Source organism: Protopterus annectens, chromosome 10.part0 (assembly GCF_019279795.1).
Source record: "Protopterus annectens isolate FY-2018-M chromosome 10.part0, PAN1.0, whole genome shotgun sequence".
In the NCBI taxonomy this organism is placed as follows: Eukaryota; Metazoa; Chordata; order Ceratodontiformes; family Protopteridae; genus Protopterus; species Protopterus annectens.
Window position 1 is genome coordinate 106947915 of NC_056744.1, and position 27943 is coordinate 106975857.

At 45.0% G+C, this 27943-nt stretch overlaps 1 protein-coding gene across 1 annotated transcript in view; it reads right to left on the reverse strand.

The window, feature by feature from the left end:
- LOC122812984 (E3 ubiquitin-protein ligase rnf213-alpha-like) overlaps positions 1-3084 on the reverse strand; it is a 1982151-nt gene extending 1979067 nt beyond the window's left edge. Inside the window, 1 exon segment of the mRNA XM_044085079.1 lies at positions 2849-3084. Coding sequence (XP_043941014.1) covers positions 2849-3036 — 188 coding nt within the window. The 5' untranslated portion in view covers positions 3037-3084.
- Positions 3085-27943: the final 24859 nt, after the last annotated feature.

Genomic DNA, 27943 nt, shown 5'->3' on the forward strand with positions numbered 1-27943 from the left:
CCGCCTGATGGCAGGATAACCCAAGTGTGATGACTGCAGCAGCATAGCACGATGAACATCCCCCATCTCAGAATTGCCATGCACCCTCTGGTAATGAAATTACATGCTACACTTGTAACACTGCTCTCTGCCTCTAGTTTCTTAGACTTAAAATCCTAGATGTTGTAATATCAGCACACAACAAATATGATCGCTGTCTCTATTCTATGATAACTAAAATTACTAAGTTTGTTTTCACATTTTCCCTTGAAGAACTTGAAACACTACCTGTCAATGACTTTGCAAAGATGTGTCAACAGAACTGTGAACAATACAATACACTTTTATGAGCTGCAAGTACAAAGTAAGAACAATTTTCCTGTGTCTACATGAAATGTTTCTCCCTACATATCTCAGAATTCAATCCCAAGCTTTCTCTACTGTCTTCTCAAATTCTGCATGTGGCTAAAGACCATTTACTACATCACAACACACCCCCATTTTTGTTGCTGTTATTATCTCACTTCTCATTATGTACTGTAGTCTTTTCCTATCTTTTTGTAACCTCGCTGTATTACCTTGCACTTCAAATCAAAATCAAACATATTACAGACCTCCCGGGAACAATTCCTTCCAAACCCCACAGGCACACCACGAAGAACAGAAACGGCACCACGGCAAGGCAAGCTGCAGCTACTGGAGCTCTAAAATCCCCCCTCTGCTCTCGAAGTCTCGACTCTAGCCAGAATTGGATCAAAGATGAATTAAGCTCTTCTTCTCTATGCTCAGGCTGCACAAAAAATGACTGCACGATATTCCTTCCACTTCCTTTTATTCACACGAAGAAGCACGCCACGCTTACTCAATCCCCAGAGATTGGTAGCCTTCCACCATCCATCGATGCTGTTATATGCAGACTGAGCGGATCTAACTGAGCCCTCCATCCACCAGGTCCACTGCAGCCGCATACCTAACTTCTGCTTCCGCATACAGAAACGTTCGAGGTGCATGCTGGCTGGCTGCATGCAAAACAGGTGCAGTAAAGCAATGCTCTGATTGGCTGAGACTTCTACAGCCAGAACAGAGCATGCTTTACTGTAGATCCCGGGTGTACTTGCACCCAAACCAGGCACTCGGAAAAGTAAGCTTATTTAAGCTTAAAAACAGGTGCTCCCGGTTAATTCAGGACGATCGAGTGCTATGCATACAAACAGACTATGTGTGTGTGTGTGTGTGTGTGTGTGTGTGTGTGTGTGTGTGTGTGTGTGTGTGTGTGTGTGCACAATATGTGTGCATACAATGAATTATTTATAATAAACAACATAATATAGTTAAGCATTATTAATGCATACATTCTAGTAAATGTTGCTCAATGATTTACTTGGCCACTGTCACACTGGCTATGTGTTCCACGTGGAATCTTGGTCAATGTCTTTCTGTCAGTATTTTTTTATTTGTATTGATAAGTGCATTTAATAATTATTATCTTTGCCAGTGTAGCTTATGTTGTGGCTGAAAAGAGTGCTGGAACAGTTCACTTTCCTGGTTACCAAAGTATAAATAAATATGAAGTAGAAAAAAGGAGGGGGAACATGACAGAAATAACTGAGGAACTAGTAAAGCACATTTTAAGTCTGCATCATTCATGACAGAGAAAAATCCTCCCACTTGAAGTCATCGGGAAGTAGCAGACAGAATAAGTTCAGAGTCCTACTACTTGTCACTTGTAAATGTACAGCAAGGATTATTTACTGCAGTGACAGTTTTCACACCTCAGCATGAGAGTATGGGGAATGGTTTATCATGTTTGTTAGAACTACAAAAGACTTTTACAAAAAACTGTTTTTTATCTGCTTTCTTTGCTGCAAGTAGCTAACAGCTATTTATAGCATAGAACAAGCTCTGTCAGACCGATAAATGAGGCTCAGTCAATTAAACAGAGAAGTAGCTCTTTTACAAAAGGTGTGTTTAGATGACAGTGCTTTACAGTCCTGCCATTATATTTTAATGGCATGAGAAAACAGCACCACTTCCTTATGTCTGGCATGAGTCATATAAAGTCGACTTGAAATGTATTCTGGGAAGAAGAAAGGAAAGCAAGAAAATAAGATCACGTTATCAAGGCAGGCCCCAGCATCCACCATTTTGTGAGAAACACATTAAAATTGTAAAATAAGCACTTGGAGTGATTTTGAGGCATTAAAATAGCTCAAAAACAAAGATACAATGAAAAAAATGTTTTTTGAGTTCTAAGGCGGAGTTTTCCTTTAAGAATCTGAAGGTTAGACTCATATATCCTTGTAATGGGCAAAAAAAATTAATATTCAAAAAAAAAATCTGCAAGCCATATCTTATGTTACATACATAGCTATGCCCACTATATGGAGAAAAACAGTAAGGACCTCAAAGATGTCCCCCAAAGGAACCACTTAGAAGATGACAAAATAGCTGTGGACAGGGCACAGAATTTCAAACCTCACAGTCTTCAGCTTTCCAAACAGGTTAACTCAGCTTCCACTCCTATGTCTCAAAATGCATACTGAGAAGTCCAAGCTTGTCTATCAGGAGATGATGACTGACAAAACTGAATACATTTGTGTGATTTTCAGAAGTAAATTTATAACGGGAAACATAAAGAATCAATGCTTTCCCTAAAGTAACAGATACATTTTACAGTGGATGCACGATGAAGAAAATTTTTCTGAGTATACAGAAATTTTTTTTATTTCTACAGTCATGGATATTCAGGAAGTAAGCTCTGCAGCTGTTAAAGTAATGAGTTCAAGCAGTCTGGCCTCAGATAAAAAATCTATTTTTTATAGATATTGCCTTCACTCAACAAACTACAGAATATCTTAATTCAACTTACTTGGTAACATGAGGGAGGCAGGCAACCATTTCTTTGATCTCTTGTCTGACATCATCCACAATATTTTGAGGTAACAAAAGCAGGTGGCATATAGATGTGATCTCTTCTTTTTTAAGCTGCAAATCACAGGAATTGCAAATCAAAATGCACAGCCCTGCAACTATAAACTTGTTTCTTCCAACAGACATCTCTTTCAACGAGTTTCTGTATTTTTGTGTAGTGTAGGACTGAAGAAATGTCGTCAGTTCCTGATGTATTATATCTGTAACCTATAAAAAAGATGCAAACATGTTCCGCATTAGATGTTTTTCACAATATAAAGGTGGCACAGCCACTGTATAATCCTAAATAAATACAATTTTACAAATTATTATTTGACACTCCAGAAAATCTCAGTTCCCTGAAATCACTTTCACTGAAAACAATAAGCCTTAACTGCAAACACTGGGTGAAAAACTAATTGTTTTAAATTTCTTTGATGGCATGAGCAAGTCCTTGCACTCTACCATATTTTCTTGCTACATATAATGTCTCCAGGATCCTGCACTTTGGAGGAAATTAAACACTTCTTTGCACTGATTTCAGAGTGGAAAGACACTATAGTCTTTCCTTTGAACAAACAGTCATTTCCAGCTGTGCAGCACAGATGTATAGATCTGTGAATGTAGCCTAAAATATATGAGGTCAGTTAGCAGACAGATGTTGGAGGAATACTCTGGGATGATGGGGATGAGAAGCTGAAGCTGGCCGAGATATTCTGGGGAGGAACATGGTTCAGTCCCACTATGATGTTATCTACTGGAATGTGTGTGACAATGCAGCAGAATGGATATCAAGCTGACATTAGCAATCTGGCCTGCCAAGCAATGCCCTGGGTTGTAGATAGTGATCTATGCATGTAAAAAAGCATGTCCTCATAACTAGACCAGTGCTACAAGATCTGTTTCAGCACTGCACCTGGCATATGCCACTGGGAAAAGGGGCTGAAAAGTTCAGCAGAACCCCCCCCCCACCTACCCAACACTGCAAGGAGGATGGCCTGCTCCCCAGTTGTCTATTCCTTCCTGTCCTCCTAACAATGGACAGGATTCACGAAGCCTCCGTGTAAGAGTTACAAGGCTTACACGGAGGCTGCAGTTAAATGGTGTGACATCAGCATGTCATGCATATGCATGAGGGCATGCTGAATCACACCTAAGGCTAACACGGTCCGTGTAAGACAGTAGGGGGCGTGTCCATAGGGCGAGCCCTGCAAACGGACACGCCCCAGAAGAGTAAAAGTCCCAAAAGTAAACCCCCATGACAGAGTCCGTGTAAATGTGAATAAACACAACACATGCCCCCACAGACTATGAACATAAAATGTATAAATGAACATCTTATATATTTTTTTAAGTTGTAAAGATGTTTGCCCGTGAGTGCGCTCGTTTGTGCGGGCGTACCTGGCGCTTAGCCACAGTTAGCAGTCAGTGGAAAAGCATATAAGAACTAAATATGCAAAGTAAGACAAGAAGCAACAGCGTAGTGGTAGAGACGTTGGCTGAAAAGGAGGCAGTCATGGTTCGAGCCCCCACAACATCAATTTTTATTTTTAGTGAAATAAGCACGAAACAAGTCCCTGACATATATGTACATATATAAAATTATATTTTCTGTAAAATGTAATGGAATGCGCCATGTATTCTGAAGAAATGTGAGATAAAATAAAAATAAAAAATGGCAGATGTGCCTATAGCTGAGCTACAGTCTAACAAGTTGAGGATATCTGCTTGTAGGTGAACAGTGTTTTAACAGGTGTAAAATGAGTGCCTGTACGTGAGCAGTGTTACAACAGGTGTAAAATGAGTGTCCGTAGGTGAGCAGTGGTTTAATAGGTGTAAAATGAGTGCCCGGGGGTTGAGCAGCATTTTCACATGCTGAAACTGTGTGCCTGTAGCTGAGTTGAGCGTAATATGCGTGCTGACAGCACCGCGCCAACAAGCTAATCGACGGGCCACGTTGAGCAAGCTGTATCAAAACTGCCTTTACACAGACACACCTCCTAGCCTGTGTAGACAGTCATAAAATATAAAAAGCAATGGCCAGGTTCGAACCCAGGATACCATGCAACATAGTCAAAGTACTGAACCACTAAGCCATGACAGTTGCACTTAGAAATGCAGTAATAGCATATATATAGGAATGAATAGAAAGAGGAGCATGACAAAGCAGGTTTTGTGAAGCTGATACAATTCCAAAATGGCCAATCACAGATAAGTGTGGGAAAACGGCATATATAAGCCCCATAGGCGGGAATACACAGCATAACCGATTGTGGAACCGACTTGCAGCCAGGATGTCAGGTGTAGGAGAGGGTAGTTGCTTCCGAACACAGAGGTGGGGCATTGAGGAGTCCAAATATATGGTTTGGCTCCTCGTCCATAATCATGAGGCTCAACTCATGCAGGGCCAGGTCCTGTGGGGAGCATATAGGGCTGAGGCGTGGGACCGGTTGGCACATGATCTCACCAGTGCCATAGGAATACCAAGGACTGGTGAGCAGGTCCGTCACCACCATGCGGACATGAAGAGATGGAAGCAGGATCAACTGAACCGTTAGATCCAGGAGGCCTGGCAAATGCCCAACGCCCCACTACTGAGTAAGTTATACGTAATTATTTATGTAAGAAATTAACCCAGCTGATATTATGGAGATGTGTATTCCAATATTACTTCATTTATATTACAGCTGCAGGTGTCCGTTCTGCGAACCGTCGAGCCTATGGCGATAGGCTGGTGCGGTTGCACCACCAGGCAGGTCAGTAATTCTCTCCCTGTAACTGTAAATAAATATATAAGTATGACAGTTAGCAAAAGACTGCAGTGTAGACACTAATTAATAAAATGGGCAAGTAACAGTGTAACAGAGTTTGCAAGTATTGCTTGATTACACAGATGTGGTTCACAAGCTTTTTGTGGTAGCAAACCCTTCAGAAGTTATCACAGTACTCAAGGAACTCCATCCATTCTAAACACTGTCATCGTGCAATTTTATAATAGTTTTTTATGATAATTTAATATTTAAAACTATGTAATAATAGTTCAGTGCACAAAAAAGCCCTGAAAATAGCACAAGTGCATTTAAATTTTGTTCATAACAACACATCATTGTCATAGTAACACTAACTGTTTTATATAACTGTTTTATATTGAATTAAACTCATAGCAGTCAAAAGCTTAATTGAATATAACAAGACCAAAACATGAATGAATGAGGCAGAGCTACATAAACATCACTGCCAGGAGTTAGTTCATACCATACACTTTTTACCATACACTAGGCTGCACAGACTACTTATGCATCTTAAGTTTTAGCCAAGAATACCTGAGTAGCCGGCTGTATTTTGTATGTGTGCATTTACTTATTTTGCCCGTAACTGTTCTCTCAAAGCACTGAACTGTTATGACATCGTGCAGAACACGTCTGTGCTGATTACAAAGTTTGCTTCATCATAACCGGTGGTCCTTCCCTCTGAAGTTTAGGAGTGTGAACCGGTATGTGGCTGTTGTGTACATTGTACTTAAGAGTAATAGTTTTTCAGTACCATTTGGTATGAATACATTGGTCACATAAGAGTTGGTAAACTGACCGCTTAGATTATTGCAAATGTGATTGTAGATTACAAAAATCAAAGTACTAAGATGGCTATGCAGCAAGGGGAAAACTTTAATAAAAGTGCACATGTTAAGCCAATCTGCAAAAGTAAGCAAGCGCAACTACATTTCCTTATGTTGTAACATTAACTACTAGTATGAAATATTGCAATGTTCTAATCACTTTGCAGTGCTGAACTCTATTAACTGAAATATTGATGTGGCAAGCAAGACTTTAAAACTCTGTATTCCGACTTTGAATACTTAGGGCTTTGTTCCTTTTCTCAACAATCATCATATTTAATAACACAGAGCTAATGATTAGGGCTTGTCGATAAAAATCGATTTTGAAGTGAGCGGTTTAAATTACAAAAACACAAACACGCATACACTTACCTTCTTTCTAAAGCAAATGGCTACACGCGGACACACGGACTTGGCGTAAAAGAACTGCTTGTTTAAATTACGCGCAGGCTTGAAGAATGTATTTACTTCCACGCTGGTGTCATGACGCATGTATGCTGATGTTCCAGATTCGTGTACCGCGATGTTTTCCTTTTTTTTTTTTTTTAGTCTCCGGGGCAACCTGCAGCTGTAAGTGGAAGGGCGCTCAACCCTCCTGCAGCTGGGGTGGGAGGCTCAACCCGTCTCACGCTATGCTTCAGGCTTCCTGAACAGGGAGCCAAGAAGAATGCAGATTTTATTAATTAAAATAAACACTTAAAAATAGCGCCCTTTCCAAGGCCGGCCTGTACGGCGCCCTAGGCGGTCGCCTAGTTCGCCTATGTCTAAGGCTGGCCATGGTGGACACAGAATTTCAAACCTCACAGTCTGCAGCTTTCCAAACAGGTTAACTCAGCTTCCACTCCTATGTCTCAAAATGCATACTGAGAAGTCCAAGCTTGTCTATCAGGAGATGATGACTGACAAAACTGAATACATTTGTGTGAGTTTCAGAAGTAAATTTATAATGGGAAACATAAAGAATCAATGCTTTCCCTAAAGTAACAGATACATTTTACAGTGGATGCACGATGAAGAAAATTTTTCTGAGTATACAGAAATTTTTTTTATTTCTACAGTCATGGATATTCAGGCAGTAAGCTCTGAGGCTGTTAAAGTAATGAGTTCAAGCAGTCTGGCCTAAGATAAAAAATCTATTTTTTATAGATATTGCCTTCTCTCAACAAACTACAGAATATCTTAATTCAACTTACTTGGTAACATGAGGGAGGCAGGCAACCATTTCTTTGATCTCTTGTCTGACATCATCCACAATATTTTGAGGTAACAAAAGCAAGTGGCATATAGATGTGATCTCTTCTTTTTTAAGCTGCAAATCATAGGAATTGCAAATCAAAGTGCACAGCCCTGCAACTATAAACTTGTTTCTTCCAACAGACATCTCTTTCAACGAGTTTCTGTATTTTTGTGTAGTGTAGGACTGAAGAAATGTCATCAGTTCCTGATGTATTATATCTGTAACCTATAAAAAAGATGCAAACATGTTCCGCATTAGATGTTTTTCACAATATAAAGGTGGCACAGCCACTGTATAATCCTAAAAAAATACAATTTTACAAATTATTATTTGACACTCCAGAAAATCTCAGTTCCCTGAAATCACTTTCACTGACCACAATAAGCCTTAACTGCAAAAACACTGGGTGAAAAACTAATTCTTTTAAATTTCTTTGATGGCATGAGCAAGTTCTTGCACTCTACCATATTTTCTTGCTAAATATAATGTCTCCAGGATCCTGCACTTTGGAGGAAATTAAACACTTCTTTGCACTGATTTCAGAGTGGAAAGACACTATAGTCTTTCCTTTGAACAAACAGTCATTTCCAGCTGTGCAGCACAGGTGTATAGATCTGTGAATGTAGCCTAAAATATATGAGGTCAGTTAGCAGACAGATGTTGGAGGAATACTATGGGATGATGGGGATGAGAAGCTGAAGCTGGCCGAGATATTCTGGGGAGGAACATGGTTCAGTCCCACTATGATGTTATCTACTGGAATGTGTGTGACAATGCAGCAGAATGGATATCAAGCTGACATTAGCAATCTGGCCTGCCAAGCAATGCCCTGGGTTGTAGATAGTGATCTGTGCATGTAAAAAAGCATGTCCTCATAATTAGACCAGTGCTACAAGATCTGTTTCAGCACTGCACCTGGCATATGCCACTGGGAAAAGGGGCTGAAAAGTTCAGCAGAACCCCCCCCCCACCTACCCAACACTGCAAGGAGGATGGCCTGCTCCCCAGTTGTCTATTCCTTCCTGTCCTCCTAACAATGGGCAGGATTCACAAAGCCTCCGTGTAAGAGTTACAAGGCTTACACGGAGGCTGCAGTTAAACGGTGTGACGTCAGCATGTCATGCATATGCATGAGGGCATGCTGAATCACACCTAAGGCTAACACGGTCCATGTAAGACAGTAGGGGGCATGTCCGTAGGGCAAGCCCTGCAAACGGACATGCCCCCAGAAGAGTAAAAGTCCCGAAAGTAAACCCCCATGACAGAGTCCGTGTAAATGTGAATAAACACAACACATGCCCCCACAGACTATGAACATAAAATGTATAAATGAACATCTTATATTTTTTTTATAAGTTGTAAAGATGTTTGCCCGTGAGTGCGCTCATTTGCGCGGGCATGCCCGGCGCTTAGCCACAGTTAGCAGTCAGTGGAAAAGCATATAAGAACTAAATATGCAAAGTAAGCCAAGAAGCAATAGCGTAGCGGTAGAGACGTCGGCTGAACAGGAGGCAGTCGTGGTTCGAGCCCCCACAACATAAATTTTTTATTTTTAGTGAAATAAGCACGAAACAAGTCCCTGACATATATGTACATATATAAAATTATATTTTCTGTAAAATGTAATGGAATGCGCCATGTATTTTTAAGAAATGTGACATAAAAAAAAAAAAATAAAAAATGGCAGATGTGCCTATAGCTGAGCTACAGTCTAACAAGTTGAGGATATCTGCTTGTAGGTGAACAGTGTTTTAACAGGTGTAAAATGAGTGCCTGTAAGTGAGCAGTGTTACAACAGGTGTAAAATGAGTGTCCGTAGGTGAGGAGTGGTTTAATAGGTGTAAAATGAGTGGCCGGGGTTGAGCAGCGTTTTCACATGCTGAAACTGTGTGCCTGTAGCTGAGTTGAGCGTAATATGCGTGCTGACAGCCAAAGCACGCGTAAACCAGAGTGATCCGTTTGCGCGGAGCTGCGCACCGTGCCAACAAGCTAACCGACGGGCAACGTTGAGCAAGCTGTATCAAAACTGCCTTTACACAGACACCGCTCCTAGTGTAGACAGTCATAAAATATAAAAAGCAATGGCCAGGTTCGAACCCAGGATACCATGCACCATAGTCAAAGTACTGAACCACTAAGCCATGACAGTTGCACTTAGAAATGCAGTAATAGCATATATATATGAATGAATAGAAAGAGGAGCATGACAAAGCAGGTTTCGTGAAGCTGATACAATTCCAAAATGGCCAATCACAGATAAGTGTGGGAAAAACGGCATATATAAGCCCCATAGGCGGGAATACACAGCATAACTGATTGTGGAACCGACTTGCAGCCAGGATGTCAGGTGTAGGAGAGGGTAGTTGCTTCCGATCACATAGGTGGGGCATTGAGGAGTCCAAATATATAGTTTGGCTCCTCGTCCATAATCATGAGGCCCAACTCATGCAGGGCCAGGTCCTGTGGGGAGCATATAGGGCTGAGGCGTGGGACCGGTTGGCACATGATCTCACCAGTGCCACAGGAATACCAAGGACTGGTGAGCAGGTCCGTCACCACCATGCGGACCTGAAGAGACGGAAGCAGGACCAACTGAACCATTAGATCCTGGAGGCCCGGCAAATGCCCAACGCCCCACTACTGAGTAAGTCACATGTAATTATTTATGTAAGAATTTAACCCAGCTGATATTATGGAGATGTGTATTCCAATATTACTTCATTTATATTACAGCTGCAGGTGTCCGTTCTGCGAACCGTCGAGCCTATGGCGATAGGCTGGTGCGGTTGCGCTACCAGGCAGGTCAGTAATTCTCTCCCTGTAACTGTAAATAAATATATAAGTATGACAGTTAGCAAAAGACTGCAGTGTAGACACTAATTAATAAAATGTGCAAGTAACAGTGTAAGAGAGTTTGCAAGTATTGCTTGATTATAAAAGTGTGATGCAGCCTGTAATCCAAATATAAAAATGAAACAAGTCTGAAATAAAGATGTCCCACCTGTAATATAATAGTACATAACCTGCAGCAGGCTGAAAAGTACAGCTGCAGAAGCTGAGTAAAACACATGTGTGAAATATATCCCTGTTGAAATTCTGAAACATGACATAAGTGAGACTGTTGGAAAGGATTGTTATAACTAACGGTAAAACATGTCAATAAAGCCTAGAATTAAGTACCATCCTGAATTGTAAAAATAAAACAAGTGAGAGAGTGTGAGAAAGAGGTATGAATCCACCAATAAAGTAGTAATAACTCCTGAATAAAGTATACTGCAGTCAGTACAGAATGAAATGAAATGAATGTGACAGGCAGAACCAAACAGCAACATGTGTTGAAAGCAGTACTGAAGCTGGAATGTGTGTCCCAAAATCTGGATATGTTGCTCTCAGTCTGCGATATGCAGATAGTATGGTTGTCTGAAATACCAAACATCCACAGTTGTCTATAGCTATATAAAGCAAATGTAGCAGGATGATGTAGCTGAACAGAGCCAGATATGAATGTGTATGAATAGATATGAAATGTATATTGATGTAGCAGTAACATTCCTATCACCAACCTGAAGTAGTTATCACATAGGAAACTGTAGGCAGACCTGTAGTGTGTATATATCTGCAGCTAGTAGAAATGTACAGCATATGTATAGGCATTTGAAGTTGTTAATTAAATATTTCTTCACCCTACCCTATAACCACAAATAATCCATTCCACGTGAAATGGGTATCTGCATTCACAATTAACACCCCTGGACATTTGTCCTGTTGGTTCTTACATATTTGCATGTGCGTTGATGCATCTGCCCTGTTCATACATCCAAACCTGATGGCCTGTTGCCATCAATCAAGCCTGCATGTTGTTGGATTGTGTATTGCTGTTCAAATTATGCATGTGTTATGCTTGCTGTTCAATGGCTTGAATTTATGGGTGTTTGGTTAATGGGAATACTAATGCATGCTGTTACAACTAATTGTGAATGGTATTGTACGTTACTAACCCAAACTGTCATAACATAATGCAAAACATAGGACGACAGGGAAGGCGGGTTCCAGCGGACCCACCTCTCCCACCTCAGCTGGCGAGTGCACCTGGCAGTAGTGCCCAGGCCGGACCTTCCTCCGGTGGCCCTGTGCCACCTGCTGGTGGAAGCACTGCAGGGGATGGGGCTCATCCCCCCTCTGCAAGCGTGGCCGGAGGACAACATCCACTCACCCTCCGTAGTGTCCAGACTGTGGTGTGTAGGGAGATCCGGCACACTGTGCTTGGGCCCCTACGCCAGCTTGAGGCATGGGTGACACAACTCACGGGAGTGCCTGCTGCCCGGCCTATACAGCCCCCAGCACAGCCCCGTCCTGGGCAGTGAAGGCACAGTGGCAACTGCCCATGGGTGGGGATCTCAGTTCCACTGTTGCCATCTGTGGGCTCATGGGCTCGAGATATCCAAACATCCGTCCCCGTCGATTGTGTAACCCCCCCACATGTGTCATACACCGCCCCTGTATGCGTCTTGTTTGTCTTGTCTCTTAATCTCCCCTACCTACCTCCCTCCCCAGCTATACCGACTTCCTGTACCTGACATGCCACTCTCACCTAAAAAAAAAAAAAAAAAAAAAAAAAAAGGGCACTCTGTACCCACAAAAAAATTACGCCACATGTGACTGGCTCTGAGTCTGACATGGCACCAGTGAGGTTGACTATAGGGTTTCTATCCGTTAGCTGGTTTGCAACCCATCATGTGACATATGGATTTACATGTCAGCTGTTGATCATGTCTATGATGGCAGAGTGCGGTATTGTGTCGAATGCTGTAGGCAAGTCCAGGTAGGCTGTATGGACCGCTGTGCCCTCAGCAATGGCTGTAGTGACTGATTTGAAAAGGTCACCCAGGTTCATAAGGCAAGATCTGCCCTCTACAAAGCCAAACCAGGTGGGATCAAGTGTCTAAGTCCCCAATGTCTCTGTGTATGGGTACCATAATGATCCTTTCCATAGTGTTGCAGACCAGGCTGCTTATGCTTATGGGGCGGTAGTTACCAGGGTCTGTAGAGGTGCCCCCTGTGTGGAGTGAGACTACTGTTGCTGTATGCCAGTGTCCAGGTACATATGCTGTAGTAAGGCTATGGCTGAATAGCATGTAATGTGCATGTGTAGCTCCTCTTGCAGTTCACGTAGCATGCAACCTGCAATACCGTTGGGTCCCATTGATGCTGTGTTTACAGCTCCGCTGAGGGTGGTTTCCAGCTGGACATCTGAGATGACAGGGAGGTTACAGTCAGCTGGGATAAGTAATTCCACATGTGTGGGTGAGGGAGGGGAGAAACCTGCACTGAAGCTGTCTGCCACACTGTTGGCATTATCTGTGTGTTCAGTGTAGCGTATGTCACTATGAACACAACTGAAGGTTCCCACCCAGGTGTGTAAAATAGCAGAGGAAGGCCTTGTGGTTATCTGTAGTGACCATAGCGATGCCCCTCTCATTGTTGGCCTTGCATGTTTGTACGACAAAACTTATCTTTCTACTACTGTTGATGAGAGATGCCGTAGCTCTATGGAAGTATGCTCTGCCGTGCAGTAGCTACCATCTTTTGTTATACAATTTGTTCAATGCTGGGGTCCACCAGACAGGACCCTGCCCTTGGTGGAGAGGGTCATGGTTTCATTTGTGATTGCATGATCCATGCATTCTTGGAGATGTCTGTAGAAGCATTTGTGAAGGTGTCTGCATTGTGGGAAGTGGATTACACTGGCCCAGTGGGCATTAAGGATATCAACTCAGTTATAAGACGTGTAAAGTCGGCATGTGAGAGGTTTCCCACTGTAGTCTTTTGTGTTGTGGGGGAGGTTGGATATGTATATCCAGGGGGATTAGTCTGTGGTCAGATGTGACTAGTGGGGGTATACTTCCAGTGTGTAGCACATTGTCCCCATGTTTGTGATGATCAGGTCTACTATATTATCTCCTGTTGTGGGAGAGGTGACTAGCTGTTCCATTGCATTTGACATAGTGAATTCCGGGAACCTTTGGGCTAGAGTGTTTTGGGTAGAATAATGCACCCAGTGTATGTTAGGGTAGTCACACTATCCCAATATGATGGTGTGTGGTGGGACATTCATATCCTCCAATGTCTACAGGAAGGCTGACTGTGGTCCCTGAGATTGGGAGGGTGGTCTGTAGCATGCTACCAGTTGTATAGCAGGTTTGCCTATGGTTATCTGCACCTGGATGGTCTGTGATTCTTCATGTGTTGCCACTAACCTGGAGGTGTGTGTGTCCTCCATGAATATGGACACACCCCCCTCCCTTTTTGTTTTGTCCCGAGTCCTGGGGCCAAAACGTATGATACGGGGTATAGCCTGGTACCGCTGGTGTGCTCTCAGGAGCCTTGAACCAGGTTCTCACTTACTGCACAGACATCGAGATTGGTAGAATATGTACGTACAAATATATGTAATACACACATACATATATAGATATCTGTAGAGACTTATACATATACAGATAGATCTGACTGACAACAGATATGTCTGTATATGACTATCTCTCACTCTCTGTCCCAGCCCCTCACACTCACACTCACCCTGTGTCTCTCTCTCACTCTCTCCCCCTCTCTCCCCACATCTATATGTATATATCTACATCTATATATACATATTATATATACATATATATAAACAGATATATATCCATATACAGATATAAATATATCAATACATATATATACATATATATATACATATATAGACTGTGTGAGGCACATGTGTGCTGATGTCTTGCTACAGGTGCCTGGTGTCACAGGCATGGAGTGAACAGCAGTGTGGATACTGGAGTACCATACCCCATTCAAAAACACTGACACCAGTAACCACCACATATGTACATGCCTGCCCACCACTGCATGTGTCAGGGGGGAACAGGGTCAACAAGTGTACAATAGGCTCCACATCGATATACACACTGGCACACTAGTCCTGTAATACCTGTACATGGAATGTGTCAGCGGACATGGTGTGTCAGCTATGGACATGTAGGTCACTGTACCCCTCCACACCCCACAATGTCCTACACGGAATGTACCTCCCATGACAGCTACAGATATGGTGAAGGACACAGACATATGCAGGTAACTGTGTCAATGCACTCAAACACCACAGAGCGCACACAGACTACCTACATAGAGGTTACCACTGCTGGATATACATAGTTCGGTCACACCCATGACAGTTGTCTACCAGCCATGGTAACACCTCCAACATCCACAACACAAATTACCTATGTCTGTCGTCCTTGTCACTGCAGTATAGAGCACATGGTGGAGGTACGGGACCCTACCCACAGATATGACATACCCTGTAGTAGACCACACAGAATTAAGAAGCAAGGCTCCCCATGAGTAGATGTCAGACATACCCCCGCTGAATGTTATGCTGATAGGTAATATGCCATATGAGTCACCCTGTTTAACTGTTTGTAAGGAGCAGATACGATCATAAAACATGTGTCACAAGGGGCAGGGTAGCATAACAGTATGCTGCTGTAGGCCCAGGGCCAAAAGCACACTACCTACCTTGGACACAATGCACACCCATGAACACATTGCAAACGGAATATGTGAGGTGGAATGAGTGTGCTATTGACTGGGTGCATGTTGTGTACTGGCGTGATTGCTCACCATGACTGTTTGTCTGTCATGGTAGTGTGTGTCCTTGGTGTGAGGCCAGAGACAGGTGTGTGGGGTATTGCGATCAACACATACTACATTGCCATATGTTGTGCTGTGTTACCCAATATGTCACTGTGGTGTAGGTAGGGTTATGGCAAGTAAGGGTAGTGTGCATTACCAGTGAAATATGTAACGTGCATTGTGTGCAGTGCATGGGCTGATAATGTTCCCCATACAGTACCTTGATTCAAACCCCCAGTGTGAGGTTGTGTATTGTACCTGAAACAGTGCGTTGACTGCTGCAGTATACTAGTCTGTTGTGTGGAGTATGCCAGGTACTGTTGCACAGTTGTCGGATGAGCACTGATATCTGGTCATGTACATGTGCATCCCCCAATAGACAGACAGATGCTATATATGGTGCCTAAGTTATATCACTGCAGTCAAGTATAATGTGTATTATGTGTGCTATAGTCTGCTGACAGATATACTGCTGACATATTTCCCTTCTCCTTTTCAAGGCCATGGTTCACCAGCGGAACCCAGTCTACTCCACTGCAGAGGAGGAGGAGATACACCAGAGCCTGGTGTGGGATTTCGCTGTACTCTTTCCCGCACCAGCCAGAACCAGCAGTAGAGGGCTGCACTGTGGCAAGACCTGGTCCGTCGGGTAAAAAACATAGGCACACATAACTGGACATATGCGCAGGTACGCCATCACTGCAGTGATTTAATTAGAAATGTCCGTCAGCGTGCCTAGGATATCCACAGGCAGCAGCTTGCCACAGGTGGTGGGGTGGCTAGACATCCCCCCCTCACCAGACTGGAGGGACTACTCCTGAATATTGTGGCTCCAGCACAGCAACAACAACAGCATACATGTGTAATGATGGAGGCTGGAGCCACACAGCAGCAGGACACAGAGCATGCAGGTAACATGCCATGTGTATAGTTGACCATTCTGTATACTGTTAGGTTATGCATGTGTGTGGTGTGTCCTCGATTTGTAGCTGTAATCTTGGTAATTATTGTGCAGTACTGATAACCTCATTATCTGCAGTAAACCTGTGGAAGCTAACTGTTGCACTACTGAACTGTATCATGCCCACAGTATCAATGGCACAGTTGTGCCCACTGACAATAAATGTCTCTTTTCCGCAGGCACCTCTGGTGTAACAGCAAGGCAGCCTATCCATGCTGGTAAGTGTGTAATACCATTACCTTCACTACTCTGTATACTAATAGTAATAATAGGCTGAAGCAGTAGTGCTATGTGTTTGATTGCAGGTGTGTTTGTGTCTGTGGGTTGATATCTCATATATTGAGGTGTGTGCATGTGTGCATGTGTGCATGTGCCCATGTGTGCATGTGTGCATGTGCCCATGTGTGCATGTGCCCATGTGTGCATGTGTGCATCAGTGGTGGCATTGTGTACACATTGTAAACTGTGTTTCATGTCTTACTCCCACAGGTTCTGGTGCTGCTCTGGTGTCGTGCAGCAGGGAACCTGAATCAGCTGCTGTGGATAGTGATGATGATACCTGTGTAATGGCACAGTTAGGTGTGCCAGGGTCCGTCATTGGTCAGCCAATTGACACTACACAGCTGTCGACCCCATCAATGCGCACAGTCATCCTGCCAATACATCCTTTGTCACCAATGTCCCTAGGTGATGGACAGGATACAGTGGGCACTGACCAGGGTAATGTGGTACCAGTGGCACATGCATCCCCACAGTGCAGCCATGGCCAGGGCCCTGACATAGTACCACACAGGCAGACGTCCATGGGTTCTCGTGGGAGCATCCGTGGGCGTACCGCCCCTGACAGACGTGCCCACAGAGGTCTTTCAACCCTAGCTATGTTTCGGGCTGTAATGCAGGCACAGTCACGTATGGAACGGTACACCAGACAGGGTCTGAGGGAGCTGAGAGCATGTCGTACATCCATGACTGACAGTATGCGTGATGTTGTGGCTGCCATCTGCAACTTCACCGAGGTCACTGACAGACAGGGGGACACATTAGATCTGTTCCACAACTATATGTCCATGAGCCAGGGCAATGGTGGACGGTTGAGGCATCGACGTGGACGTATGCTAGCAACAGCAGCAGCTGGCAGCCATCACGGATGACAACAGGGCCGCGGCCGCTCACATAGTGCCAGCAGCAGCCCCAGCAATGATGGGTCTGTGCTGTCATTGGACCGCACCAGGAGACCACGTGCACGTGGTGCTGGACAATCCCAACAGGGACCTGCCTCCAGTCAACAAACACCTGCTTCTGATGACAGTACCCAGTCTGGCTTGGTACCTGATATGGTCCGTAGCACCCCTACCAGGCACAGGTACCATGTCCGTGTCCACAGACAGTGATCTGTATGACCTGGCAGGTACAGTCTGTGGCTGTCCACAAACACCTGTATATGGCAGCCATGAGGTGGGACTGTGTGCATTCATACACACATGCAAAGTGATAACACCTAGGGCTACCGCATACACGCACACACTGAATCAACATTGCCCCACCTTGTACTGCTGTCCCTCACCAACACACACACACACACACACACACACACACACACACACACACACACACACACATGTCAATTGGATGTATCAGTGGCAGACTCAGGCATACCAGGTACACACCCTGTGCATATGATGAAACTGTGCCACCTCCTGCAATCTGTAAAATCGGTGCAGGAACAGGTTAACATGGTGCTGATGCACAGGGTGACTACATAGACGTATTGTAATAGTATGATGTTGACAACAGTACAGTGTAATTATAGCATTGTGGGTATATACCAGCATGCCTGATGCAGTTACAGTATGAATGTCACTGTATTGTTTTGTACACCCATAGTAATTACCACAGTGTTCTGTCTGCACATCTTTGCACACTGGTGATGAGGCTGTGAAGGGATGGCCACCTACATAGGTAGCACAGGGGATACAACAATGTACATAGTGATACTCAATGATGGCCATGTCAACTGAGAGTTGCATGCTGTCCACACACGACTCTGCAATGCAGATGTTTCAGGATGTTGATATCTGTGCAGTACTACACAACAGGTTCAGGGCTCACAAGAGCACACTAGCACTACAAGGTCACACCTCATACGATGCATAACAGCACCAAAACACAGAACTAAGTATGACAGGAGGGAGAGGGTGATGAGGCTGTGAAGGGATGGCCACCTACATAGGTAGCACAGGGGATACAACAATGTACATAGTGATACTCAATGATGGCCATGTCAACTGCGAGTTGCATGCTGTCCACACACGACTCTGCAATGCAGATGTTTCAGGATGGTGATATCTGTGCAGTACTACACAACAGGTTCAGGGCTCACAAGAGCACACTAGCACTACAAGGTCACACCTCATACCATGCATAACAGCACCAAAACACAGAACTAAGTATGACAGGAGGGAGAGTGTGCATACATGTCAAGGATACTGTGGTGCCAGGACAGGTAGCATACATCATACTAAGTCTGGAACTACTGCGTGAGGGCTCAGTGTCTGTTATTTGACATGTGTATTATTACAGGTATGAGCACTTAGGTATCAGGCCAGTTATTCAACATTACGAAGGTACGTGGTCTATACACTTGTGGGGGGGGTGTGGCTGGACCCAGCCCGTCTGACCTGGGAATGTCTGGGTACTGGCTTAGAGTGCCTGCATATATGCACTGTTACATACTGGAAGTCGTACACCTTGTTTGTTGTAGCATAGTCTACATACAGGCCTGCTGACTGTAGCTTTGTTTGTATGCATGTTTGCCTGTTATGTTCCTGAAACACTGATTCCACCTGCAGTGCAGATATACAGTGCCTCTGTGGATCCCTAGTGACATCTGTGTTGCTTACTGTACTGATGTCCATGTGTCACTTGACAGAACGTCACTGTTTGTCCTGTTTGCATGTAGCTTGATGTAACACATTGCATATGACTTACCTCACATTTGCTCAAGACAGCATTCATATATGCCAGCACTAACAAATCAGGAGCACTACACCCTCACATAGTCACCTTGAGTACCTTGTTCCCCATTGGCCCTATGTGTCGTTACTTAGTATGGGAGTCACAATGCTATGGTAGCATGTGCAAAGGTCACCTGTCAATCTACTCTCAGGTCCAGTTGGTGAATCTGTGAGTCATGTGGCAATGTTACAGCTAACCCATGTATACAGGCAACCCTCTCCCCTTCCCATACATGTACAACACATGTGAAAGATGCAACCACATAGCCAAACTGGGGGCTAAGCTCTGTTTACACAGCACTGGCATGCCCTGTCAGCTGGAGTGGGATACTACAGTGAATACAGTACCAGTCTCCCATAGACCTGCCATGACCACAATCCAAACACAGACACACACAGGTACATTATTGGGCTCTCAGAATAGCATCCTGCCTGAGCAGCTGACACCTGCAAAAGCTGACACACAAGCAAACATTACGCCAGAGCAGAGCACATGCAACACATAGCTCACAAAGCCTGTGTGCCAAACAGTGTCAGGCCATACGGCTAGACAACACACCTGCTACGGTTGTATGAGGTACCTCTATTGTCACGTACACGGTGGTCCTGCTCCCAGGCTGAACAAGGTGACGGTCACGCTGAGCTGCCCATCGGGCACTATGATCCACCACATAACACAAGCAAAGCGGGCACTCCAAGGCATGTAGAAGTATGACTCAGTCATTGCCTATGCCAGTGTGTATGACCTCTGACGCACCTCCTTGGACTACATGTTAGGGGACATAGAGGGGCTCTCTGTGCCTGTGGCACAGGCTGGTATGACCCTGGCCTTGAGTAGCATCTCACCCTCACCATGAATGTTGCCACAATATGTAGACAGGATCATCGGTTTCTGCACTTAACGTATCTTTCAGTGACATCCAAAGGGGATCCAATGCCTGTCAGTGTGGGATTACATGCTGGACATGCCACATTGCTTTGCTTGGGACAGCTTGCACCTGTCACCCATGGGCCGTTGTATATTGGCAGAGGCTGTTGTTACACACATAGTGCCTTTGTATGCAAGGCTGACATTAAATAGCCACCTACACAGGTATCACACGGGATGGGACACTAATAGCAATGCTACTCAATAGCAGCAGTGTAAACCTCAAGATGCATGCACTGGAAACTGTCCTTAGCATGGGGTACAGCAATATCCATGCAGTAACAGACTCCTGGTACAAGGCTCCCAGGTGCACACCATCAGTGCCGGGTCATTCCTGATACCATGCTTGTCATCCCCTACACATGCACCAAAACAGAACAGGGGGGATGTATCCAAAGGCACCTCAGATACACACACCCCCAGGTTGGTGGCACTGCACAAAGCATCAGAGCCTCTCCATGTGCAACACACAGTGGGTTAGACTGCCTTCAGATTCATAGCCTGGCACACACCACACTCCCATACCCAGGAAACCCACTTGGCCTTCCTGACAACACTGGGAATATGACAGTCTCTACACACACCATTATATGGTTGTACTGCAACTACCTAAACAAAACATACAGTGTGAGCATTATTCTAGCTGCAAGACCCTATCTGAAGGTTTCTTATCATTCATTCCCTGCATTGCTATGGTACAACTTGTTACCACTCCCACAAGTGGTGACAACATGCTGCACCTGTTCATCACCAACATGTGGACTATATGCTCCAGACCAATCATGTATCCCTCGCTGGTGGGATGACACCATCTACAACCCACACTGTATAGTCACATACCACATGCAGCCCCTGCACAGAACACCCCAGTCATACAGTTGTCTGATGCATATTCCATGTATTCACATGAGACAGGCTTCGGACATGGGAACTCTTGCAGTTCACAGGTACATATGTGTAGGTGGCACACACATACATCATGTGTGCATTGACATTACTGATATAATGTATGTCATGCAATATTGGGAACAACACCCCACACACATGGACAAACTGTGTGACAAAAATACACATGGCATTTGTAGGATACAAACCCCTACCTAACTATGTTAGATCACTTGTGAGAGTCGCAGTAGCAGAGTGTACTATTTGCATTACTGGGAGGATTGCTTTCTCCTGCTGTACTTATAGGGTGCTGACATCATCAGTGTTTAGACAGTGGGATATGCAGCATGTTTTGTGTAGTAATAGTTGCCAAAAGGGATATTTCTCATACACATGGAATTGCACACACTACTCCCCCACGCACACACACACTGGGCACTTGCAGGATTCAAACCCCTACCTAACTATGTTATGACACTAGTGAGAGACGCATTAGCAGAGCACGCTATTTGCATTACTGGGGGGATTGCTTTCTCCTGCTGTACTTATAGGGTGCTGACATCATCAGTGTTTAGACAGTGGAATATGCAGCATGTTTTGTGTAGTAATAGTTGCCAAAAGGGTCATTTCTCATACACATGGAATTGTACACACTACTCCCCCACACACACTGAGCACTTGCAGGATTCAAACCCCTACCTAACTATGTTATGACACTTGTTAAGAGATGCAGTAGCAGAGCGTGCTATTCACATTACTGGGTATAATTTCTGCTCCTGACATATGTATAGTGTGCTGACATCATTACGGATGAAGAGGTATGTACATCTGTTACTATCCATCAGTAAGGGGGAGAGCATATCTATACATTAACTTTGCACAGGCACAGTGGCCTACTGTACTGTGGAGGCAGATGCCAAATACACTGTGGATAGCCTTCTGTATTCCCTAGGGACAACAGTCAGGTATTGCACTCTATGGCTATATGTTTACCTGTCAGATGCAAGTATCTGTTGCTCATATACTGTTTGTGGGTCTTTATTGCCATAGCCTTCCCTATCTCTATAAACAACGTGTGTACTGTGGGAGATGTTTGCATATGAGTGGGATCCAGTACTTTACTTATGTCTCTGTTGTAACTTCACTGTGTGCACTGGGCAGATGTCTGTATTGTGGGAGGTTCCTGTGTTAACACATTGAAATGCCAGATATGTGTGTGCAACTGCTGAACTGTGACATGGCCTAAGTGTGTGAGCATGCCCAGTTCACAGTTTGTATGGCTTCTTGACTGCCACATCTCATTTATCTAAGTGTGCGAGCATGCCCAGTGTGACCTTTCCTTATGTTTAGATCTGTGGACCACCACATTTCTGTTTGTGTGTGGACGCCATCTATATATCACATGTACAGTTGAGTGTTGGACATCAGGTTGTGTTCTTACTGCCCAACTGCTGTGTGTCTGAACCTAACAGGCATTATGCTGTGCCTGCAGGGTCACCATGGGATAGTTTGCATACAGTTGTCATCATCCTTTCCTGCTGACCAAACAGCTGTATTGTTGTATAGTGTACTGGTGCAAAACTTTCACTGTGGTGGACAGTGTAATCGGTTTCAGTTCTATCACTGCTTGTAATGTTTATAGTGAGCACACCAGACTGGTTGAGGGCCAGTTGTGCAGATATGACCATGTTGCATTTTGTTCAGATATGGACAGCTTAGTACATGATTGTCCGACATTGTTAATGTATTCCACAACTTGTGTGGACAGTGACAAACAATGGCCATGTGCCCTAGTCCATTTGTAATGCTAGTCAGAGAGTGTTTGTCCTTCAACACACATTTACTGGTGTTTGCCATGACATATGTCACGGTTAGTGTGCTGTGCCTCTGTCTACCCATGACATACAGGTGATATCCAGGGTACACCTACCATCTTCCATCCAGTCATCATGATTCCTCTGGATGACAGTCACTGAGGGACTCCCTGGATATCCTGTAGTGGGAGTTTAGTCGTGAGTGGATTGAGCTTCTGGGTTATGGACCAATCAGTACAGCATGTCCTGTTTATGTCTGTGCTGGGGTTCACGCCTGTCAGCTGCATAGGTCACCAGCATTCAGTGTTTACATGGTGCCAAATGTCCATTGATACCAGGTTGGTCATGGCTCTATACATCAGGCACAGATCACCTCCAGCCAGGCAGTATGACACTGTGTGGAGCTGCAATTTCTTTACTCAGGCGACACATAGCATCTGTTAGAGCTCTGTGATCCTCCTGGTGGGGTATTTGTGTGGTCATTCCAGTTGCTGCAGGTGTCTGCTACGGTACATCCCTGAAGGGCCATTGTACACAATTGTGAGGCTGCTGATGGATGACTGGAGAGGCACATTGACCTACCCTAACCAAGCTGTGCTTACCTTCATGATTAGGTGGGTATATGGTATGTTTCTGTAACCACTACAGACACATGGTTGTCACATGCAGGATATCTATCACCTTGTGTCCCCAGGTCTCTTATTGCTCCTGATGTACTTACTGGGTTAACACCTATGTGGTAATTTCTGGCCATGTACTGTGTTTCCACAGGGGTTGACTATACCCTATTCTGCATTTAGCTTGTTGACATGGCTGTGGCACCACTTGTGTGTTTCTATGTGTGCCTTTTGTAGGTTGCTTGTGTCAGCTGGAGGGTCCGATATGGTGCCCAGTTTGTAGTCCTCTGCAAACCTGTTCAGGCAGAGTCCTTCCATGTTGGCCTGTACCTATGTGACATATATAGCATACAAGAGGGGTCCCAGGACCATGCCTTGTGGGATGCCAGTTGTACCTGGTTTGCAGTCTGCCATGGCTACAGCATGTCTGCCAGGTCAGTTCTGTCCTTGAGCTGGTTTGCAACCCATCTACTTGCATAGGGGTTTATAGTTAGGCTGGTGAGCTTATCTGTACCGCCAACTAGGGTATTGTATGGAAGGGTGTAGCAAGGTCCAGATAAGCTGTGTGATCAACATTCCCCACATCACTGGGCTTGGTGCATGTTTCACATGAGTCAGACATGTGTACGGGGCAGGATCTGCCCTATGACAGCCACACTGGGTAGGGTCCAATGTCTGTAGGTACCCAATCTCGTTATTCATGGGATCCATGATCATCCCCTCCATTACTTTGCCAACCTAGATATTTGGGGTTGAGGGGTGATAGTTTGCAGTATCCATTCAGGCACCCCCTTTGTGGTGTGGGACCACTGTTGCTGTACACCGCTCTTTGGGTACATATCCTGTGGTAGGACTAATAGTGCACAGTAACGCTATTTGCTGTTCCATTCTTCTTACAGTACTTGTTGGACACAACCCAGGACACCATCTGGTACCATTGATGCTGTGTGCTGTGCTTTGTGGATGCTGGCTGTTACCTCAGCATCTGCAATGTCAGGGGGCCAGCACTCTCCTGGGATAGATATTTGGCAGTTAGGTGCTGGTGGGGAGTTTGCAAAGAATCTGTTAGGTAGGATGTTGGCAATGTGTGTGGGTTTGGTGTATTGTTTGTGATATTACAGTGCTGCAGAGCATATCTGTGGATTATCACCATGGTTCCTACCATCAGGTAGGACAGCTGTGTAATAATCCTTTGTGTCCTGCACAATTTGTATCATCATAGGTTCATAGGTTCATGCTAGGCTATCTGCCCTGGCCTTGTTTGTGCATGGACAGACTGTGTGTGGGTCTCAACACCCCTTGCAATGTGCATATTATGCCCACGTAGGGTTTACTTTCCTAGATGTGACACAGGGATGGCCCCCAGTGTACACCTACTATCTCCCATGCACTTCAATGGATTTCTCTTGTTGAGTTTGTGTGTGGAGCTCAGCCTATCATGGACTGGGATTCTGTTCCAGAGTGTCCTGAGCCTCTGGGTTATGGATCTGTCCCTCCAGCACATCTTATTAATCTATGTGTAGAGGTTCAGATATCTCACTGTGGTGTGTCTGCTGGATTTGGGGTTTCTGCAGTGGAGCATGTCCATTCATTCTGGATTGGACATGGCCTTGTACATCAGGCATACATCACCTCTGACTGTGCAGTATGCTTCTGAATTGGGCTGTCGTTTCTTCAGCCAAGCTGCAGATGTCCAATGTTTGGACCCTTTATCCTTTTGGTGGGGTACATTTGGGGTCTTTCTGACTGCTGCATGTGTAAGGTAAGGTACATGCGAACTGGGGCATAGTTGTCACGTATGGGCCTGATAAGGGAAGGGTATGGGGGCACAGTGACCTCTGTAGCTCTACATGTGCATCCTTTCATATTAACGTTGGCAATATAGCAGGTCTTCCTGGCCACCTTGGCAATGTGTGTGTCACATGACAGGTTACCGTCCACATGTGTCCCTAGGTCCATGATTACTTATTCCATACATAATGGATTGCCACCTATGTCATACTTTGTGTGTGCCTTGTTTGGCATTTGTTGGGACATTCATACTCTGAAGTGTCTTCAGGAAGGCTGGCTGGGGTGCCTGGGTTTGTGTGTGGGGTCTGTAGCAGGCTTCAAACAGGTACACAGTTTGAGACAGTGTTACTTGCCCGTGGATAGTCCATGCTGCTTCTTGCTGTGGTACCAACCTGGGGGTGTGGTTATTCTTGATAATTACTGGTAGCCACACTCCTATTGTCGTGTGTTCCATGTTTTGGAGCTGTAGAGCATGGTATGAGGCATAACCTTGTAGTATTAGGGTGCTCTTCTGGGCCTTGCCCAGGTTTCTGTTACAGAACACATATTACCATTCTCCATGCTGTGGTGGGTTTGGTCTGCATGCACCTTGCAGGTTAGACTTCTGGCATTGGGTAGCATTACATCCAGGTTATTATCCCTTGTGCTACCTATGTTGGTGGGTTTGTGTTTCCAGACTTACCTATTCCAGGCACAGTGGGGGTAACAGCAGCCTCTGCCAGTATCTACCCAGCCAGGTGTGCTGGGTGCGTGCCATCCCTAGCAGGTGGGGCATCATGTCTTGCTCGGCATGTCAGCCCAGGCTGTCAGCCATGTGTTCCCCCTTGCTAACAGCAATACCTCAGCCAATTATTGTACTTGATCTTGTTGTCTTCATAGTGTGGCATCATGCTTGGTGAGGGTGAGATGTTAGGTTGGGTCTTCATGTTTATACTAGATGGTGTTACATTGCTTAACACATGGCGATCATGCCTCAGGTGGTGCTGCAGGGCTGCTTCTGCTGGAATGACATACTACACTCCCTGTACATTTTTGAGAGCAGGTTATGTCATGTTAGGCATCCCTGTTACTATATGAGTGAGTCAGAGAGGGGTATCATTCCCAGGGTTACTACTGAGCCAGTGTATGTGCTATACGTTGCCTCTTTGCCAAGGCCAGGGCATACTGGGCACGCCTCCTTCTGCCTACTGGGGCAGGCTCAGGTTGTTCCTCCTCCGAGTCACGCTCTGCCTGTGATGGCCTTGGCAATGGTGGGGGGCTGTTTGTCCCGCCCCTATGCTGGTCCTGCTGCAGCTGTTTTCGCAGGATCATATTATGTAGCATAGCACATACCATGACAATTTGGGTACATGTAGTTGGTGAGTACTGCAAGGCTCCACCAGATGTGTCCAGACACCGGAACCGTGACTTGAGCAGCCCAAACACACGCTCTATTACATTACGTGTTTGTACGTGTGCCTCATTATGGCATTCCTGTTCAGGTGTGTGTGCGTTTCTGATGGGTGTCATCAGCCACGGCCCCAGTGCATAACCTGAATCCCCCACTAGGTGTCCATGTGGGATGTCCCCATTGGCAAATGTCTGGTACAGCTGCGTCAAATGCCAGATATGGGAATCATGGTAGCTCCCAGGGCAGCCAGCACACACATTCATTATTATGCCCTGGGCATCACACACAACCTGGCAGTTGATGGAGGGGAAGCCCTTGCAGTTAATGTAGGCCCTACCCCGCTCACCGGCTGGTGCTTTGATGTGTGTGTGCAGTCTATTGCACCCACTACCTCAGGGTATTCCGCTATTTGCTGGAAGAGATGCATATTGCTGGCCAATACCTCACGGGCATTGGGGAAATATACATGATCACCGACATGTGCTGACATGGCATCCAGGAACTGGTGCAGTTCCCTGGAGGCTGATGCCTGTGATATCCTCATCATATCACCAGTTGGTCTCTGGAAGGTACCTGTTGTTAGTATTCTTAGGCCAACACATACCTTGGTTTCCACTGGGATGGGTTCCCCTCTGTTGGTTCTGTGTGTGAGGCGTGGCCTGCACAGCTCAACAATTTGCTGCAGGAGGTCTCTGTCCACTCTATAGCACTCCACTATCTCCAGCTCATGTAACCCCTGGTAGGTGACCCTAGGCCTGTACACTCTTCTCCGTCTCCTCACTGTGGGTTGTCTGGCAGCATTTCCATTGTCACTACCCACAGCAAGTCTCCTATGTCTCCTTATGACAGCTATGGCATCCCCTAGCATGTTTGGTCTGAGTGCAGCTTTTTCAGTTTTCACTTCTACTAGCTTACTCCTGTCTTGCAGTGTCTCTTGAGAGAAACATACTGCAATGCTGTTTGCAGTGTTTTAAGTGCTGGGCTGGGCTTGTATTCTGCCTGTGTAATTGCCTGCTTCTAATTGTTTTCACCTGCTACCTCTACAGGTATTCCCTGCTAGTTTCCTACTATTTCTTCTGCCTCCTTTTCCACTCTGTTTCCTCAGGGGGAGCAGTGTG